Consider the following 22,298-nt stretch of genomic DNA (forward strand, 5'->3'; position numbering starts at 1 on the left):
CACTTAAGAACTATATGACTTAAAATCAGTCACCTGTTTCCTCATTTAGAAAATTGAAATGATAATGCTTATGTTACAAGGTGGTAATAAGAGTTAATCTCAGGAATATAAACTGATGTTATTATTGTTGTCATTATTATTATTATTATTATTATCAGTGTTTGCATTCTAACCTAGTCCAAATCATAGAGTAGAATTAGATCAATCCAGAGAATCTTAAAGGAAACTCAGAAAGTTTTTCTAATTAAAAATTGTGGGCTTGTGCTTTTACAACTGAAGATTTTTGTTCCTGATAAATCTATTACTGAAAAATGAGGTGGATGCTTGCCGCTTTGGATAATATTCATAGGATAATTTTATCTTCATGGGGTTAGCATGTTCCAGGTTTAGTAACATTTTTGTCAATTAATAAAAAACTGATCGACATTAACCAGATTTTAGAAGTGTAAATTATAAGCCTGAATTCCATGCCATTTTTCAATCATGGGAGGTATACCTGGCAACTGAACAAATAACCGTTTATATGGATCACACCCTTCCCACTTCATACAGGACTAAATGATATATCAGAAGGCTGTTAGATGAATAGAGAATTAGAGGAAAGGATAGGTCCTAGGAAATCCTAGAGGATTATTTTACCTCCTTTTTAAAACATCCTCACTAATGACTGGAATTTTATTTTTGTTAGATATAGTCTTTCATACTCGAATGGTGTTAATTGAACACTAATTCTACAGTACTCCCTTTTTTCAGTCTCCTCACAGATTAAACACCCAACCACTCTTATCCGCAATTGCTATTACAACATCATTTGTTGTAATAATTTAATAATTACATTACCATGAATTTTATGTATATTAATTTTAGAATATGTACTCTTTTTGGTGACTGTAATCTACTCATACAATTCTCTATTATGTACTGATTTTATAGTTTAAGTTTATAGGCTACTAATGCTAGCCAACATTGGTCTTTCTTACAGGATTGCCCTTTTCTCCATTTACTTCACTTATTACTTCAATAGGACTGGGTTCGACAACTTTCAACATCTGAATCTTAGGTCAACGATTTTTATTATTTTTTCTCTCTAGATAATTAAGAATAGTGTATGTGAGGGACAGTAAGAATAGATTATTTTCTAGTTAGCTGTATGTATCTTAGATTTTCATGTCATTAATCAGTTTTGCATCTTTTAATATTTTTTGTCCTCAGAATGATTCTTTTGTTACTAATAATTAATGATATTAAATTTACTCATGAATAATATAATAGCTTCATTTTGTACCACTTCAGTCTAGTCACTACCAACTTATAATAAAATTAGTTCTCAAATATTGAACATTTAGCTGCATTTTGTATTTTACACCTAAAATGCTACCATAATTTATTAGCAATGTGTAGGCCTGAAGGTGGGTAAAAACATATACACATGCATAAAAGAAATGAAGATTAGGAAGTAACGCTTAGAAATAGTCAAAAAGTTAAGGATATTACCATTGGCTCTTCAATGGCAGGTTCGGTTAGGGTATGGATAAATAAATATACTAATTATTTTAAAGATTCACTGATGACAGGAAGCTCCTTTAGGATTTTTCTTCATAGAGATAATAAATATTTTATTTATTTACAAGTACATCTATATTGGCAAAGATTATGGTGATTAATAAATTCGATGTATAGATGCATGAATAGTTATTAAAATATGTAATTCTCTTTTATTCTCTATATCCACATAATAAGATATTTTGGTAATTTAATCTCTGAGGCTATTAATGTCACTCTGAGTCAATGAGTTTGTTGAGTGTACATGGATATTTACTGATATTTAAAATGAATAAGTGATAATAGTGGAATTCTCTTCTTTCTACTCATGATTTCCTATTTTAAATTTATAGATTCAAATGATTCAAAGCAGAACTTCATATACATGGACATTAATTTATCATTTTATTAATATATGAGGAAATACTCTATAATCATTCTAAAAATATTGTTTTATGTATCGTGTAGTTAGCTTAAAATTTCTTTAAAAATCTTTTGAAATGGGAATGCAAATAACTATGATTATAAACTTTGAATGATTTCCCACATAAAGGAGTTAGTAAAATGTTTGAAATAGATGACTTCTTATACTATTATTTCTGCATGTGGCAAAAGAAGGAAGTTGTACATATTTAAACATCTGTAGAAATGTTTATTGCTCAAAAGTCAGAAAGAAATTAGGTTATAAGAAGTTAAAGTTTTAATGAAGAAGTAACATTTCCTGCAACATTTTCCTCAGGCTACTGTTGCATATTTCCATCCCAGATGTTATTATTTTGACATTACCAAAGAATGGGAGGGACAGTGCATATTTCAAAAAGTGATTAAGCATTTGTGAAAATGTATAAGGAAGACTGCAGCTATGAGTTCAGATAATTAAAATACATTAAAGAGAAGTGAGGTTGCTTTTTTAGGTGGTGAACTATCTGCCATACTCATATAATTTTATTTTTGATTAATTGGTGAGTCACATTTTTCATTACTTTCCTGTTACATAAAAGGATTGTTTTGGAAAGTATATTTTGATGTTTAAGTTTTTATTGTTGTATATTCTTTACTGTTTTCAGTTAAAGTTGTATAGTGTATTAAGGCAAAAATCTTACTTTTTAGCATGGCAGAAGTTATTTATAAATTTGATAACTGATATTAATTATTCTCATCAAATTTGAACTATACAAGTTCAATCAGAGTATTCTTTAATTTTATTCTTCATTCTTTGTCTCATATCAACCAGATTCATCTCTTTACTTTTCCAAATGTTAATTCTTTATTTAGTAAAATGTGATATTATCACCTTTCAATTTTTAAAATAGAAAACATCATACCTATTATGCTTTCATTCAGCCCATGACCAAGGTCTTCGAAAGAAAATTAATGGAAACAAATCATTGAGACAAAACCAAAACGATGCTGTTGATAGATATAAGATAAAAGAGACAGTTTTAAATTAAGTTTTCTCAGGATTTCAACTTTCTTGGATGACAGTTATATGTACATATACAGACCCGTTGACATTGTTCCATAAGTTATTGAGTCTCTTTTTATTTCAATCTTTTTTATTCTCTCCTCCTCAGTTTTGATTATTTTTATTCACCTGTCTTTAAGCTGACTAATATTTTCTTCTACAGTGTCCAGTTTTCTGTGAAAACTATAATTTGAATTATCTGATTAAGTATACTGTATTTTTCATTTTAAGATTTACATTTTTTTTTAAAGTTTCTGTGTTCTTCCTGAAATTCACCTCCTTCTATTTTCTGAGTGTATCCTTACATATAGTTATTTTGAAGTCTGCTAATTCCAGCATTTTAGTCTTTTGTGGATCTATTTATATATATATATAAATATAACATATATTATATAATATATATATTTTTAAAATATGGATCACATATCTACTAATGGTAATTATGTATTAGACATTGTGTTAATACATTTTAGAGACTCTGGATTTTGAAGAATGTTTTATTTTATTTTAGTAGACAGGTTACTGAAGAATCACCTAAAGGCTATAGAAGATATGTTGGGGCAGTTCTATTTGGTTCTTTCCATAGTCCTATGGCATAGTCCTTAGTATGGTTTGTGGTTATTATTTCTAATGTGTGGACTTTCCAGGCAAAGTCCAAGATGTTGGACAAAATCCTATAATATAATGGGACTTAAAACTCTGAACTTTGTATTCTGTGCTTTGGGAAGTTGCTGAAATCTTGCAGCTCTTTTAGCCTTTCAGCTGTGGCTTTCAGCTAGGTTTCTTGTTTTTCCCTCTGCAATTTTCAATTCAGGCAAGGATTTGAAGGGCTGTTGTGTGTAACTTTTGGGTCTGCTGTTTATCAGGCTCCCCCTTTTCCAGGATTTCCTCTACAATCTATTTGTTCTGACAACTCTGAATTCTGACCTTTGGCTACTCAGCCTTATAAGACAAAGGATTTTTACTTGAACTGTAACTCCTCCACAGTGAACCAAATTGGGAGGGCTGTTAGTGGAAAAACTGGTTAAAATTATATGCTTTCTTTATTTCAAGGGTCATATCACAAAATTCTGCCTACATTCATTTATTCTTTCATATCTTTAAATAGCTTTTTATTAAAATATTTTGTCCAGAATTAATAATTATTTCTGGCAGGAAAGTTAGTCTGATATAAACTACTATATCATTCTCAGAAACAGAACTCAACATTTTTAAGTAAACTTTTTACAAAAGTATAGCATTCATACAGAAATATATATCATATATATATATATGTATGTATGTATGTATGTATATTCATAAATATACACCCCGGTGAATTTTTGCAAAGTAACCATATAATGGAAGTGGTACCCATGTCAAGGAATAGAACATCAGCAGCATCCCACCAACTCCTTCTTGCTCTCTTCCAATAATTATTTCCCCTACTACCAAGGTAATGAGTATGCTGACTTCAAGTACCATAGAATCATTTTGCTTATTATTTAACTTTATATAAATGGAATATTTATACACAGACATGAATTTTAATACAATGTATTACTTTTTCACATCTGGCTTTTTTTCCTTACCAGTATGGTTGTGAGATTCATTAATATTGTTGTGTATAATTGTAATTTATTGTCATTGCTTTATACAGTTTCTGTAAATGTACAACAGTTCTCTTATGTTTACGTAGGTTATGAAAGCTATTTATCTAAGTGAATTCTTATGCTTTATTCAGAGGTAATAACTATATAAAGAAGTTGCTCATCTTGGATTTCAAGTTTGAACTAAACTGTTTACAAGTTTTGACATAATGTTGTGTATTAGCAGCCTTCTGAGAAGACTAATATGTAACTAGCTAAAACCACTAGTTTTGGGAACTTAATTGTTTAATTTTAAAAAACATACAGTTGATTGATTCTTTGCTTTTAGATGTGTGTTATTTTTAAGAGTGCTTCTATGAACATTCTTGTACATGCCTTTTTGTAATCACATATTTTCATTTTTGTTATGGGTGTATCTAATGGTAGAATAGATGGTTAATAAGCCATGCATATATGCAGTTGCAGTAGATATTATTAAACAGTTTCCCACAACTGTACCAATTTATACTTCTTGTAGCAGTGAATGAGTGTTTGAGTTTCGCTACATCCTTATATTATATTTGGTATTTTTAGTACTTTTCACCCACCTATGTGGATATATGCAGTATTATCTCATTGTGGCTTTAATTTACATTTCTCTAATAATCTTTTCATAGGTTAATAGAACCATTTATATATTCTCTTTCATGAAGACCTTAGTTAAATTTCTTGCCTATTTTTCTTTTTCTTTTTTTTGTCTTTTATTGATTTATGAGTGTTTTCTTCTTAAAATTATAGATTTGAACACTTTATAGGATAAATGTATTTCATATGTATTCTACTGTAGGGCTTGCCTTTCCACCCTTTAATGGGATCTTTTTAGCAACAGAATTTTTTAATGTTAATGTATTTCAGTTTTCAATTTTTCTTTAGTGTTAACTGCTTTTTTGGTGTGATCGGTAAAAAATATATATATATATTTATCTTCTTGGAGATCATAATGATATGTTCCTATGTTTTCTTCTAGAATAGTGCTTTGCTCATCTCATTAAATCATTAATTCATCTGGAATTGATTTTGTATATTGCGTGAGGTAGGGATCAAAATTCATTCTTAATCCTATGGATACCCGTTGATCCATCACATTTATTAAAAACATTGTATACGTATGGTTAAGTTTTCAAACTCTATTCCTTTTAATTAGACAAGTTTTCTCTTAGCCAATCTCAAATTGTCTTAATTACTTTAGCTCTATAATAAATTGTGATATCTGGTAATGTAACTAACCTAGCTTTGTTCTTCACCATCAAGATTGTTCAAGAATAATATCTTAATGTTTTGCACTTACAAACAAATAGAGCCTCAATTGATGATTTTCCACAAATATCCTCTGGGATCTTGATTTGAATTACATTTATTAATTTGGGAAAAGGTAAAGTCTCTTCCTGGAGTAGGGAAAATTTCAATGCATAAATCTGATGTATCTCTAAATGATATTTTAATAGGTTTCAATGTATACTTTTTAAAAATTAGACCTATTACTAGGAATTTGATTTAAATTTATTCTGGTATACAGAAATAAAAACTATTATTTATGTTGAATGAATCCTAATAACTTTTTTCACACACTATTTTAAATTTTGATTTACAATATTATGTCATCTGTGAATAATGACAGTTTTTTCTTTTTCTTTTAAACTGCTATACTTTGCTTTGCTTTTTCTTATATAATGCTTTGACTAGGTCCTATATAAGATGCTGAGTAGAAGTGATATTGTTGAGGAGCAGTTGGCATCTCTTTTGTTCTTCATTCCTCGGGAAAAACGTTAACTTTTTCCCCAATATATTTGATATGTGCTACCCTAAGAGATTCAGGAAAGTCTATTTTATTCCTAGTTTGATGAAAGTTTTTAATCATGAATGTATGGATGTTGAATTGTAATCACATATTTTAGTCAAAAAATGTAGCTTATTTTAGTCTATAAATATTAAAGTAATCTTGCATTCTCAAACTCAGCTACCTCATGATGCATTATTATTTTATTTATTTTTGGAATCAGTTTGCTAATTATATCCATAGAATTTTGCATCTATATTCATGAGTGAGATTGTCTTTTATTTTCTCTTTTTGGTAACATCCTTATTGGCTTTTGTTTCAGTGTTCTATTGGCTGCAATTCATAAAAAGAATTTTAAAATATCCATCATTTTCTATTTGATATCTTTTATTGTTTTTTTCTTGTAATATTTTTGTCAAGTTTTGGTTTCAGTGTTATACTGACCTCATAAATAGTATTTGGAATTATACTCTAATTTTCTATTGTTTGAAGACTGTACATTATTGGTGTTATTCCTTCTTTAAAAGTTCAGAAGTATTCACCACTTAAGTCATCAGGTTTGGCATTTATTCGTGCATGTAGGTTTTAAATTTAAATTTCCCTTTCTCTACTAGATTTAGAACTCCAGAATTCTATACCTTCTTGTGTCACATTTGTTAAGTTGGATTGTTTATGAAATTTGAACATTTCTCTTAGTCTTTAAAAAATATTTGTATAAAATTATTCATAATACCATCTTATTTCTATTTAATGTCTGTTGGATGTATAATAATGTCATTTTCCCCAATATTGGTAATTTGTTCCTTCTCACGTGTTTGTTCTTGGCCAGACTTGCTAATGATGTATCAATTTTACTAGTCTTTTCAAACAGTAAACTTTATATTTTGTTTGTGTTCTAGGTTGTATGTTTGTTTTCTATTCCATTAATTTATTATTATTTGTCTGTTTTACTTTGTTTAGGATTAATTTGTTTTTCATTTATTCAGAAGGATACTTAGTTAATATTTAATGTGGTGTTTTCATTTACCTGTGGATTATTTAGTAGTATATTGTTAAATTTACCAGCTCTAGGGATTTTCTAAGTTTTTTTTTTTAATATTGATTAGCACAGTTCCCCTTTTGTCAGGTATATACCCTGCATAATTTGGAATCTTTAAAATGAGTGGTGTATATAATGAATTTTGGTAAATGTTCTTGAAAAAATGTTTATTTTTTCCAGTACATGCTCTAAATATGTCATATTTGTGAAGCTTATTAATTTTGTTGTTCAGATCTGTTTTTACTGATTCTTTTTTGTCCACATTTGTTGTCAGTTACTGAGAGAGGTATGTTAAAATCTCCATGTCTGATCATTGATTTAACTTCCTTTAATTTTGTCACTGTTTGCTTTATATATTTTGAAGTTATGTTATTAAATGCATACAAATCTAGAATTGCTACATTTTTCCTAATAAGCTGATAATTTTATCATTACACAATATCTCTCTTTGCATCTAGGAATGCTTTTTTCTTTAGATCTACATTTTCGTTACTACTACTGCAGCTACTATTGTTGGTTAATATTTTTTGTATGGTATAGTTTTCTCAATTCTTCTTTCTATTTCTCTGTGTCCTTATATTTAAGGTTTGTCTTTTGAAAACAAACTTTGTAAAGTTGCTGTTCTTGGATCCATTCTGACAAGATTTATATTTTATTGGGGTAGTTCATACATTTACATTTTATATCATTTACAAATTTTTAAAAATATTTTACATAATGTTATATAATTTTGATTTTTTTTCTCCTTGTTTTCTTTTGAAATTCACATCATTTTTATTACATCAACAAATATTTAGTTACCTGTTATGTTATGGCTTCTATATGGTGATTGATACAAAGATACGTTACAGTTAAGTAGCAAGTAAAATGCTTATTCAAAACTTGTATGTGAAATAATACTCTCCCCCCCCAAAAAAATCATATTTAATGTGACTCTTAAATACCTTTGTTTCTCAAATATCAGTCATTATTCTTTCTTGTTACCTACTTATACCTCTCAACAGAGGTTCTTGGAAACTTTCAAAAAGGAGAACATTTAGAGAAAACTCACTAATTTTTAATCCATATAGAGCTTTATTGACATGTCCCAGTGAGCAATGTTACTTGAAGCCAACTATATGCATAACAATTTTTACTGAACTATAGAGAGGTCCTAGGAGCTGGGTTCCTATTATTAGACAAGGCCGTCTAACCATTGTCTCCTTACTGATTCTGAGGAATCTTGACTGTTAGCATAGGTCATCATCTCTTTCTAACCCTTCTGCACTCTTTCTTTTCTCTCCGCTAGCATCTCACTCATTAATAATCCTGGAGTATGGGAAATAGTGTCTACATCTCATTTTGCTTTTAACCCTGAAACAGATTTCCATAATTCAAAGAAACACAAAAGTCTTTCTACTTTCTACCTCTTTAAAATGTGGGAGGGAAAATATTAGGTTAATATATGTTTTTCAGTATCTGTGCCATACTTAGTCTTTGGCTCTGTACAGTTTTTTAAAATATATAGGAAGGAGAGTTGTAAACATCGAAATTTTAAGCTTATGTGGAGTGCTATGGTAATTTAGAAGTATGAGAGAATAGTACAGGTGCTGGCAAGAATAAATAGGATTTCAATAAATGGAGATGAGAAAAGTAAATAGTAAGTTTGGGAGGATAAAGACATAACATTTAAATTGTATGATGAAACATTATATAAAGTATTGAGCACCAAGCTATGGATTAGGAGATTTATCATTTTTAAATAGGATCTGAGGGTAGAAGTCTGAAAGAAACAGCACAATAACATCTTAACATGATTTATTACCTCTCTTTGATGTGCAGCATGAGAAAAAATATGCTTTGAGAGGATGAGTTTCTCTTCATTATGTCATATAAACAAATGTCTACCTTGCTTATAAATGAAACCTCGATATTTTGGAATTAGAAAAAGTTAAACATAGTCAATATTAAAGAAAGCAAAAAACTGCAATGGAAGAACTAGGTGTGGCGGTGGGTGGGGTTGGGGATGGCCTTCCTCTATTTGTTTTGTCTTCTTGCATTTGGATTACAAATTCTTATTAGGCAATGACCATAATGGTCTCTAATTGGTAAATGCCACGATATGTAAATAATTCTCTACCTTCCCTCCAAAATTCCTTTCAGCAATTTTCTACATCACAGCTTGGACCAAAATATATACTTTGTTTCCCACAATTTTTTTGCTGCATACCTTCTGATCACAGTTTTGTAGTATCAGTTATTTACATGTGTACTCTATTGATTACACAAATTTTTATCTTTTATATTATTTTCATCATCCTTTTTTTCTAGTTTAGAAGGATTGTTGTGACTTTATCTCTTCTTTGGTTATTTTCATTGTCTTTATATTTTGGATAATGCAATTCTTCATTATCGCTACTTTCAGTTTTCTTTTACTTTGTGATATAATGAGATTTCTTGATATTTTGAAGTATTAGTATTTTTACTTTCAGTTTATCTTTACAACTTTGACTAGCATCATTATTTCCAATTATAATATATTTTAATTTTAATATGAGTAGGGTCAATAATTTTATCCACTAGTATGCTGGAGTTAGAGCCAAGTGTGCACATCTCTTTCACATTTAGTGACACTGGTAGCTTAAAATTGTTTATATGGGAGTATTACTTTATAGAAATGGGCAAATTTTAGAAACTAAAGCTTTTTTTCCCTCATAGAGATAGTTGTTAAACTCTTACCAGCACACCACTGCTTTATATTAAAGTATACAAAAATTAATTTAACAAAAATGTAAATGTAAATTTAACAAAATGTAAATGTAAAAAGCTAAAATGTTAAAGGGCTAGAAAAACAAATGATTATTTAGTCAAGCTCTGTATGAAACCAGTGGAAGGACACTCAGAAAAGAGTATTTATAGATTTTAGAATATATAAAGGCTATATTTAACTTATTTTAAATGAAAACATTAAGGTAAGTTGCAAACTGATGATTAGAAATAGTAAGGTTGATCAAATGTTGATTTTTTTAAAATCCTAGTTTAATCTACTTGATTCAGTTTATATTTAATTTAAGAAAATGTCTTGGATAAAATATTATAATACTTATAACATTATTAAACCCTATTATTTTTTCTAACTTCTGAAATTTTATACTTATGTCTTTAAGAAATTTTTATATGGTGGCCAGAATAAAGTTTTTTTTTTTCCCCTCGAAATACTCTATTTAATTTCACCACTGTGTAGATAAGTGATGGGACAAATCAGTTATGTAAAATAATGACAAACATACCTCTCTGTTAAGTTCAGAAATTTAAAATTTTTTAGTTGAACATTAAGAACTAATCTATTTAACTTATAAACCTAGTATTTTACTTGCCTGTGATTTATTTTCTTTTGTCAAACAACTTAGATATATCAGGATAAATATTTATATTTTTAACTACTGATGGCATCTTTTTAACTACTTTGATATTTTTGCCGCAAAATGATTTATGCATTTCTTTAAATTTCCAGTGTATAGTCAGATGATAATTTGCTCATCTTTTAATGTAGCAATTTATTAATATTTTGGTATGTTTTAAAACTATAAACATTTATACACAGAAAAATCTAATTTATATCCTGCTTACTTGAGATGATTTCTACAGATATATTTTTTATCAAACAAGAAAATTAACTTGTTTCTGTAAATGTTTAAAGTTTTCTTTTCCAAGAAGAAATTAATTTTAAAACATACTTTTTTTCCAAAAGTAGATATTCCAAAGTTAATAATTTTTTTCTAAAATTCCTTTGATTTAAATTCATTAGTTGCTTCTTGCATGCTAAATTTCTGTGTAACAATTATCTCTTACATTATATGGTATGTTATGTAACCATATATTATGGAATTGATAACCATTAGTATGTGGGGCAGGTCCATTATAAATTTTTTATTTTATGTTCCTTCTCTTACTAATTTGTGCTTCCCTATTAGACTTTCATTATTTCACTGAATTGAAATTTCTACTAACAGCTTATAATTTGAATTTTTTACTAATTTGGATATGATGTATCTTATTTTATTCTGAATTAGTAGGGCCTTTTTAACTTTAAAATAATAATGTTAAACCATGGTTTATACTATAAAGCAGAAATTAGATTTCAGTATTTCTCTTACATGTAAAGATTTTTATATGTAATTTTGACATTATTTAAACACTTTTTTTCCAGATAAAGCCTTATGTTCATATAATTCAGGTAAATTTAGCATGCGCAGTGTTTAATGCATGTATTCATATGCACACTTTAATTGGTTTTGTCGTTATGTGCTTTGTCTGACTATTGTGCATATGTTAAATTCCTAAACAAAATGTCAGTAGCTACCCTTTCTGCCTGTAGAACTTTTCCAGTATTTTCATGTTTATGTTTTTATAATTTTGGTATTAAAAACCATTTGTTGAAATATAGTGACATAATTTCAGTGTGTTTAATATCATCTTCTTTAGTATGCTACTATTTTATCAGTGAAGTATGTTTTAGGATATACTTTGTTACTATGTGCACTATTTCAGAAAATTTGAATTTATGTGGATACAATTTGCAATGTTTTTGACTTACGGAAGAGTAGGGTTAAAAATTCTAAATATGTTGAATTAAAACTACAATGTTTGCTGTAGTTTTCATCATTTTAGCCATTTTGTCATATCTTTGAAGGAAAATTGAATAGATTTACTTTAATTATTCTAATATATTTTGATTTTTTAAATTCACAGATGCACAGAATATGTGTCAGGATATTTTAAATTGATGTTAATATTTTTAACTGAACACTGGAACTTGCCTTGGTTTTAACAATTTTAATTGGAAAATATTTTAAAATATATTTAGCCTAATGAGCTTGTTTTTAAAATTTTTTAAATTATGTTTTTATAATTTTTAAAATTTTTAAAATTATGTTTTTAAAATTTCTATTCTTGAGTAAGATTAGGAAGTAATTACAAAAAGCTTCAGGAATGGCATACTAAAGTTTCAGATCTACTTACAACCAAGGTGGAATGAGAGGGACTGGACTTAACCTCCTAACGCAAACAACAAAAATGGACAAGTAAATGAAACAGTTGTTTGAATAACACTGAGTATCAGGCAACTAGGATAGTAGTTACTAAGAGAAGGGAAACAAATGAGTTGAACTCTTAAATTGCCCTCATCTACCACTGTAAGAGAGTTTTCCTCCAAGCAGCATAGGGGAAGAGAATCGATCCAGAAGGCGCCTTTGTGGACTCCCTGAGTTAAGGAGATGGAGCTGACAGTTCAGGGAGACCAAAGTGACTAGAATTCACAGAATAGGCTAGTGGAAAGGGGAGAATTATGCAGAGGGAACACTGCAAAGATCTACAGAGGGTCCTTGTCAAGTGCTTAGCCAAATATTAGGTATTTTCTGAATGGAGCAATCTACCCACGTCTGGGGAAAAAAAAAAAAAAAAAAAAAACACCCAAAAGGATTAGAGGAAGTAGTAGTACCTACCTAACAATAGTGACTTTTTAGTGAGCTTAGAAAACATTAAGTTCCTAAGGATATATACTAGCCACTAACATTTTGAAAAGAAAATTTTTCATTCATAGTAGAATAAAAATTTTAAAATACTTTTGATTAAATTTTTTAAAAAGTACAAACTCGTATACTAAAGAAATCACAAAACATTGCTGAAGGAAATTAAAGGACAATCTAAAACATTGAGAGATATTTCATATTCATTAATTGGGAGACAATATTATTAAAATAGGAATTCTCTCCTAAATTGGTCTGTGGATTCAGTGTATTACCTATCAAAATCTAAGCAGGATTTTTTGCTGCAATTAGCCGATCTTAAAATTTATAAGAAAATGCATAGGATCCAGAACAGCAAAAAAAAAGTAACAAATTCAAAGACTTTAAAACTTCTTGATTTCAAAACTTAGTATAATGCTACAGTAATTACAGTATTGTGGTACTGGCATAATGATAGACCTATAAACAAATAGAACCTGATTCGGAATTCAACTGCGATATAAGGCAAACCAATGGGTAAAGAATCAATCATCTTTTTTATCTAATACTGTTGGAACAATTGAATATCCACATACAGTAAGATTAATTTAGACCCTGCCTGCAAAAGTAATTTAAAATAGATCAGAGGCTTAATTGTAAGCAAAGACTAAAATCTTAGAAGACAAATACCAAAAATTTTTCATTACCTTGAGTTAGAAAGAAGTTTCTTTAATACAACACCAAAAGCACAATCAGTAAAGGAACGAGGTGATAAATTAGACATTATCAAAATTTACAATGTTTGTGCTTCAAGATACCATTGAGCCACAGACTGGGAGAAAATATTTTCAAATCATATATTTGACAAAGGACTTTCATCTACAGCAGCATTATTCATAAAGTTCAAAAAGTAGATATAGTCCAAATATCTATCAGCTGGTAAATGGATAAATAAAATGTGATATCCATACACGGTAGGTTACTATAAAAGGGACGAAGTATTGATATGTGTTACAGCGTGGTTGAACCTCAGATATATTATGCTAAAAAAGTGCAAGATACAATGGCCACATGTGCATGATTCTATTTATATATGGTGTACAGAAAAGACAAATCTGTAGTGAAAGAATAGATTAGTAATAATCTGGTTGGGGATAGGAGTATGGGATGACTGCAAATAGATGTGAAGAATCTTTTGGGGATGATAGATATGTTCTAAAATTGGATTGTGGTGATACATTTGATAACTTAGATGAAATATAATATATAAAATATTCTTGAAAGATGGAAACAAGAGGCTCACTAAAAAATATATTTGAATAGCCCAATATTTACTTAAGAAATTGAATGTGTAGTTACAAACTTCCCCACAAAGAAAATTGAAGACCCAGATGACTTCACCAATCAGATCTACAAACATTTAAGGAAAGTATAATAACTACATAATGACTACACACTCCTCCAGAAAATTGTAAAGTTGAGTATATTTCCCAAGTTATTTTATGACACAAGCATTATCCTGATACCAACACCTGACAAAAGTAGTAAAAGAAAGAAAAATACAGACCTTATAAAAATTTTAGCCAATTTAGCAAATTGAATTCTACAGTACATAAAAAGAGTAATAAAGTGTGACCAATTGCTGTGTATCCCAGAAATGCAGTTTAAAATTTGAAAATTAATGTAATGTTATTCACCGTATTAAACTAAAATGGAAAAAAAAATCATTATCTCAAGAGATTCTGAAAAAGCATTTGGCAAAATCCAGGTAAATCTAAACAAACTCTGAATGAACAAAATGATATTCTATGCATACACAAACAAATGCACATAGATAATTCTTTTTTTTTAACATACTATCATTATACTATTATTATTCTATGCACGCTTCCTTTTAGTTTTTATCTCTATTCTTTAATAGTTACTACTGAAATTATAACATGCACACTTAAGAAAGTAACATTAATTAACAACTCTTATCTTTTTTCCTAAACTGTATAAAAAATTTAAAATCTGACTCACACCATCACCCCTACCATTTGGCATATTACTACCAGAAATTTACCCTTGCCCCCAAATTAGTAATCATTATAATTATTGTCATTTTGTTCATTTATGATAGAAAGTTGAGCTATGTGTAAAATTCCAGAATGCTTTTATTTTCTCTCATCATCCTGACCATGTTATTTCAATAATATCTGGCTTTCAACTTTGCAGAAAAGTCTGTCCATTTATTTAAATTTTATTTAGTTTGTTAGCAGTTATTACGAGTCGAATCGTATACATCAGTTTTAAAAATATACATTGAAGTCCTAACCCGCAGTACCTTGGGATGTGACCATATTGGAAATAGAGTCTTGACAGAGGTAATCAAGCTTTCGTTTTTGAGAGCACTAGGGTGAGCCCTGATCCAATATGACTGATGTTCTTATAAAAAGTGGAAATTTGAACAGAGATAGATATGCACAGAGGGCAGACAATATGAAGATATTCAGGAAGAAGATGGCCATATAACTGGAGTGAAAGAATGCTAAGAATTGCTGCAAATACCAGAAGATAGAAGAGACGAGGAAGGATTCTTTTCTAGGGTCATCAGAAAGAGTATGATGCTGCTGACATCCTGATTTTGAACATCTACCCTCCAGAATGTGAGACAATAAATTTCTTTTAAGCTATCCTGTTTTTGATACTTTGTTAGAGTAGCCCTAGGATACTAATACAACATTGTTTTGTGGTTTGGGCTGTATATGTTTTACGCATTTTTTGTTGTATGTATTCCTAAGTATTTCACGTGTTTGGATATTCTTGTAAATGATAGTGGTTTTGAAAGTAATTTTCCAATTGTTCATTGCTGTTCTCTAAGAAATATAATTCCTTTTTGTATGTTTACTGTGTAGCCTGCGGTTTGGTAAATTGACTTGTTAGTCTGAAGTTTTTTGTAGCTTTCTTAGGATTTTTAATTTACATGGTCATGTTACTACTTCTTGCTTTCTAATTTGTATACCTTTCATTTATTTTCCTTGTTGTATTTTCTGTCATGCAAGTATAGTGTCGAATAGAAGGGATTCATGGCTTATTCTTTGTCTTAGGAGGAAAGCATTCTATATTTCCTAATTAAGTTTATTATTAGCTATGAGTTTTTTTATAGATGCCCTTTATAAACTTGAGGAAGCTTTCTTATTACTGATTTGCTGAGACATTTTATCATGAATGGGAGTTAAACTTTTTCAAGTGATTTTTCTACATCTTTTGAAATAATTTTAAATTTCCTCCATAAATGAAATTACTTCAATATACATAAAGTAATGAAAGAGAAAAATCAACGAATTTACTACAGTGAAGGAGATTCCAATGTAATTCTCAGTCACTGCTAAGTCAAGCAAACAAAATTTTGGGGAAGATACAAAAGAATAAACTACACAATTAATGAGGTGAATCTCATAGTCAAATAAAGACTTCTGTACCTAAAAATTTATATTCCTTCATTATATCTATGAAACATTTGTAAAAATTATTAAAGTACTATTAATAATTTATTTTTGACAAATTTCAAAAAATTAGCATAACATAATCTGTTTTCTTAAACTAGAGCATTACTACGTCAAATTTTAAAAAAGATAAATTACACCCATTTGAAAGTTTGAAAAAGACACATATACTCTAATGAACATTTTTGAAAAGATTTATTATCTATGCAGTTGTCATGCATTCATTCAGTGTTGTCTTATATTAATGATGTCTGGTAAATATCTTATAAACCCAAGAAGAAACAATTAAAAGACTCAGGACTGAACTTTAATGAATATACTACACATGAATATTTAAATAATGCAAAGAAGTACTTAGAGGGAGAATGCTAAAGTTTAAAAGGCTCAAATTTTTGATAGAGTCATCCAGTTTAGGAGTTTAGGAAAAAATTAGTGAAATATAAAGTAGAAGGAAAAAAATTATAAAAATAAGAGTAGAAATCAATAAAATGAGAAACAAATTTCTAAGCGAAAGAATTATGGAGCCCTAAAGTTAATCCTTTGAAATAAATAGCCAAATAAACCTTTAGGTAAATTTATTGATAGAGTAAAAAGAAGGTACAGTATTTAAATAGAGACATAATCGATACATCAGAAAATGAATATATAATGTAAAATTATGAATATTTTAGTAAAGACTTCAAAAACTTAGATGAAGTGAAAAATTCTTATAAAAATGTAACACTACACCTTGAGTCAATATGTTATACTACACATACTTAAAAATGGAATAACTAACTTTGATTTTAAACCAAAAGGTTAGTATAAGGAAGGGAACTTAACAGCTGCAACATCCTTAATGAAATATCACTGAATTTATGAAACGTAACTTCAGCAGATATTATTTTTAATGGAGAAATATTAGAAAAATCCTGTTTAAAATCAGAATTTAAAAAGGAATGTAAATTTTCTCTGCTTATTTTCAGCAAACATTGTGTTATCAGCACAGAAAGACAAGAAAAAGAAAAAGGGCATTATGAGTGGGAAGAAAGATTGCCTGCATAGAAAAATCCAAATTAAACCACAATAAATTTGTTAGAAGTACAAAAAGAGAGAGACTTTAACAAGATGGTAGGTTAAGATTCTGTTAAATAAAATTATATTTCTGTATATGAGGAATTAGGTTAGAAAACATAGTTTTAACATTATTTCTTGTAGAATTGAAATTATAGGATACAAAAGATAAATTCAACAAATGTGGAAAGTTAGAGGGTCCAAAATTCGCTTTTCAATGCACAATGTTATAATGACAAAGACAACAACTTACTGGTTTATGGATAAACAGCCCATACAAGAAAAAAAAAAATAGAGCACCAAACAGATGCTAGCAAATAAGATACATTTATTTATGACAGAAGTGACTTGCAGATCATTGGGGAAAGGTGGAAATATTAAAGAATGCTGAAATATGTTACCCATGTAGAAAAAGCAGTAACATTGTTTCTCATACCATACATTAACTTGTTTTCAAGATAGATGAGGATGAAAATGCTAAAAGCAAAATTTAAACTTTCAAAAGAAAATAGAAGATCTCTCCTCATAAGCTCAGGAAAAAATTTCTTAAACAGGACACTGAACACCACTTTTAGAAGAGAAGATCAATACATTCAAGGACATTAAACTTAAGTTCTTGAATTCATCATAATGTGATAAAAGATCCAAATAGAAATTAATTGCAATATATTTAACCTCCGTAGAATTAATTGCAAAATAGATCAAGACTTCCATTTAAGAGAGTAATCAAAAATTTGGAAGGAAGAAACATTTACAAACATTTACAAACCAAATATACTCCTTATCTCAAACCCCATGCACAGACATACAAGACCACTCACAAAGGCTGATAAAATGAACTTAATTTTTTGCAGATGGCGTTATCTTACACTAGAAGTAGATCTGATTCTTGACCAATAACAAAAGCATGTAATATTTATGCTCTGTAGTGTACCTGGCATTTTAAACTAATCATTATCCTGTTCTTGAGCATTTACAAGGTCAAACCTTGTTACAAGCTGAGTAGCAATTCTTAATTTCTCAATAGCTTCATCCATTATTTCTCCTCTCTCCTCGCTCTGTTTAGAATATATGTCCTAATTTTATAAACCCTATATACCTAGTCTGTTGGGATGTTGTTAGATAATTGTATTTTCTATCTCAGTTGGGGCTATAAGAGCCTCATATTTCATTGGGTCTGAAGTTTTATGACATAAGGATTTTGAAGGAAAATAGTGAGCTCATTCAGTGGGACTACATGATCAAAGCAAATAGTTTTCTTCTGCTTTACCACTGAGAGGGAAAAAATAATAATAATAACGCAGTTTCTAACAACAAAGACTCCCTCTCCCAAGAGGACAGGGATTAAAACAAACACACAAACAAAATTGCATAGGGTATTTCTAATATTGTAGGGGCATTCATAGAACGTTTAAATATTGCTACTTTAGGCACCTTACACAAGAGCTTTCAGTGTTTTATCAATCAATAGGAAAGCATTTATTTTCTGGTAACTGAGTTTAGTCTGTTTAATGTATAACATGTAGTGTAAGTAGACAAAGGAAGTCATTTTTTTGAAATAGCAACTCTTCATTTATCATCATTCTCTGATACTAAGGAATGGAAAATACTTTAATAAAGGATTCTATTGTGTAGAATGTGCCTATTGCTGAGGCACATGTAGAGAAAAGATATATTAAAAAACATTATAGCTTGTTTGTTTATATGTGATATATTTCATAATTAAATGTGATGACACCATCCACTTTAGCCATCAAAGTTCTAAATTCCTTTCAATGCTGTTTTTGCCATAGCGTGATAAACATTTTAAAATTTTGCTATAGATTTGTTTTGCAATGAAAACACACCCACAGCTTTTGACTTAAAAATAACTTTTGCTGTTTTGTCAGAATGTTTCTTAAAAAACATAACACTTCAAAATTTAGATGTAGTTGTCAATTTCTGGATGATTTCTCATTTTCTTCTCAAGACAATAAACAACTAAACTAATAATAAAAGAAGGATATTTAGATGTCTTAAATTATGGTTCCTCTTCATGAGTGTGAAAAATAAATAATTGGGTACACTTAATTTATTAGTCATGCATATTAGAAAAAGACACATGAATGCATTTAAAAGAACGTATTGTGTTTTGAAGTTTACTTAGACTTAAGTGCCTTGGTGTAAGAGCATCTAAAACTGACATGACTTAACTATTTTGACTTGGGTTCTTGTCCAATAAATTTTATCAGCATCAAATTATTTACATATTTTATTTAGTATTTCATATTATTTCAAGTTTTAAGCCATAAAACAACTTTATCGTATACATTTCAAGAATAGTTTATTTCAAGAATCCTATCTCTAATTATGAAATATGTATGAAAATGTGTTTGTAAGCTCATAATTACTTTCCTTCTCTGTATTTTTATCTATTTTATTCAATTACAGTTGACATTCACTATTATTTTATGTTAGTTTTGGGTGTACAATACAGTGATTAAACATGTAATTTATGAAGTGATCCCCTGTTTAGTCAAGTACCCACCTGCCACTATACATAGTTATTACAATGTTATTGACTATATCCTTATCTCTATATTTTTTATTTTCAAGTGTTCCATTAAGAATTCTTTTATTTGTTTTTCAGGTTGACAAGAGTATTTTTCCCCTCCTTAGTAATCAGCAATTTTAATGATTACTGTTGTTTGATTCATAGGGTCGAAGAGAATAAGTGATAGTGAAGTCTCTGACTATGACTGTGATGATGGAATTGGAGTAGTATCAGGTAAGAATTTCAGAATTATTTTATAAGAATAAGGGGGACGTGTAATTCATCATTATTTACTAACAAATAAATAGATAAATAAATAAGTAAAACGAGAAGGTAACAATGTGCCTGCCTCTTTACCCCTCTAAAAACCTTATGAGAATTTAAACTTCTGAATAGGTACAGTTGCTGCACTACCTGTACTAATTGTTAGATTGAACGATGTCAGATAAATGAGTGCTTATAAATTTTCTATTTTAAACTGCTAAAAAGTATTTTACTATAAATTTGGGAAGTCGTATAATAGATCCTTCTTTATATATGGCACTAACAATGTGAAAAAATCTTTTTGACATCACCAACATGTCCAAATACCAGATATTTGAATTACCATTTTTTAAAAATTTTTTTCATCGTTGTTATGTTGATTAAGTATCAGGTACAGCTACATTTTGAAATTATGATATTGTAGTTTAAAATACTCAGTAACTTATAATTATAAATTACTCGATGATTTAAAACTTAGGTAAGTATTCATTTTTAAAAATAAATCTGGAAAAAAGGGTTATGCATATATACATTATACTCAATATTATAAAAAATGTTTCTTTTCATTACAATTTTTTTCTATTTGTATTCTATTCCTTTAATAATTGTCTTTTCCACTTTTTCTCTACTAATGTCTAGCGACATCAGGTTTTCTTTATTCAAAATATTTTCCTTCAGGTCATTAGAGTTCTTCATCTTGACATCATTTTGGGTACATCTCAATTCTTTCATTTTCTCTTTCTAGGGTGGCAAAAATAGGATCATTTTATTATTTTTCTATTCTTTTAAAGGGATTGCATTTTTTGAAAAATAACTTCTTTGGAATCTTTCATTATTTGGGTTAATACTGTCTGAAAGCCTGCATAATTCAAAGTATTTAACCTGGGTTCATTATTTTTCAACATCATAAAAAATTATATTTTCTTGTTTCAACATTATTCTTTTTGCATATTTAGAGATTATATCCATTTAATAATTCATTGAGGAGAAAAGACTGCTGTGTAATATCCTATATTTTGCTTTTTGGAAATGCAGTGTTATTTTGAGACAGTTTTTTCACCATATACTATACCTTAATAATACATTTGAAAAATAACATTTCAGAAAGTACAATACCATAATCCTTATTTTGAAGTTCATAAAAAGCATATGGAGGTGACTTCAAATTTGGGGAGTCTGTCACCATTAAAAATTTGATGTTATCTCCATATTCTTTCTATGAATATCAAGATCACGATTATAGTATTGTAGTTTCTCAAATGGTATCTTTTCACAGGTGGTAACTTTAATAAATGATGTATCAATTATATTTACATGTATCATGACAACTAAGACTTAAACATATGTTAATTCTGTTACAAAAGTTTTTTACTTTTTTTTATTGCCTTTTTGTTTAAAGTTCCATCATTAGAACTAGTTTTGATAGAGAATAAATGTTTCGATCAATAGTTTATCAAATAATTAGACCACCAGATCAAGCAAATAATTTTGTATTCTCTGTGAATTTGTTCTTAAGGCATTTCAAATGCAATTTACATATATACATATACACAGGACCACATACCCTCCTCCACCTTTATGCTGTCATTATAAGCAAATAGTAAAAGTCAGTGCATCAGCAAATCTGTTAATCCTTTGTTGCCCATATGCAGAGATTTGTTTCCAGTTGCAGACTGTATATCTGTCAAATTCAGATTTCAGTTAAAACCATTCAGAACATTTTTTAACCTAAGTTGTCTTTTCCCAATAATGAACTGTTTTGACCAGGAGTCCCCAACCCCCGGGCCATGGACCACCTCAGTTCCACCTCAGATCGTCAGACATAAGATTCTTATAGGAGCACTGGCCCATGGTGCCAGAAAAGGTTGGGGACCATTGGTTTTTACAACTTTATTAAATTTTTTCAAGTTTGCAATGCAGATGTTTTGAAAATTAACTATTCCAGAAGTAATATTTACCATGTGCTCTTTATTTTGTTTATTCCGATTCACCCAAGTCAGAGGTCATTTTGACATTGGCATTG

The 22,298-nt window shown here is 29.0% G+C and overlaps 1 protein-coding gene across 50 annotated transcripts in view; it reads left to right on the top strand.

Moving 5' to 3' along the window:
* Window positions 1-22,298, top strand: part of RIMS2 (regulating synaptic membrane exocytosis 2) — a 526,738-nt gene that overhangs the window by 289,333 nt on the left and 215,107 nt on the right. For 28 of the 50 annotated variants that reach the window (XM_036232962.1, XM_036232966.1, XM_036232960.1 and 25 more), the window contains one exon: window positions 20,177-20,245. In XM_036232962.1, the coding sequence (XP_036088855.1) occupies window positions 20,177-20,245 (69 nt within the window). Of the gene's footprint in view, window positions 1-11,640; window positions 11,668-20,176; window positions 20,246-22,298 lie in introns of all 50 variants that reach the window. The other 22 variants (XM_016147467.2, XM_036232917.1, XM_036232918.1 and 19 more) reach the window with 1 other exon arrangement.

Source organism: Rousettus aegyptiacus, unplaced genomic scaffold (genome assembly GCF_014176215.1).
Source record: "Rousettus aegyptiacus isolate mRouAeg1 unplaced genomic scaffold, mRouAeg1.p scaffold_m13_p_15, whole genome shotgun sequence".
NCBI lineage: Eukaryota > Metazoa > Chordata > Mammalia > Chiroptera > Pteropodidae > Rousettus > Rousettus aegyptiacus.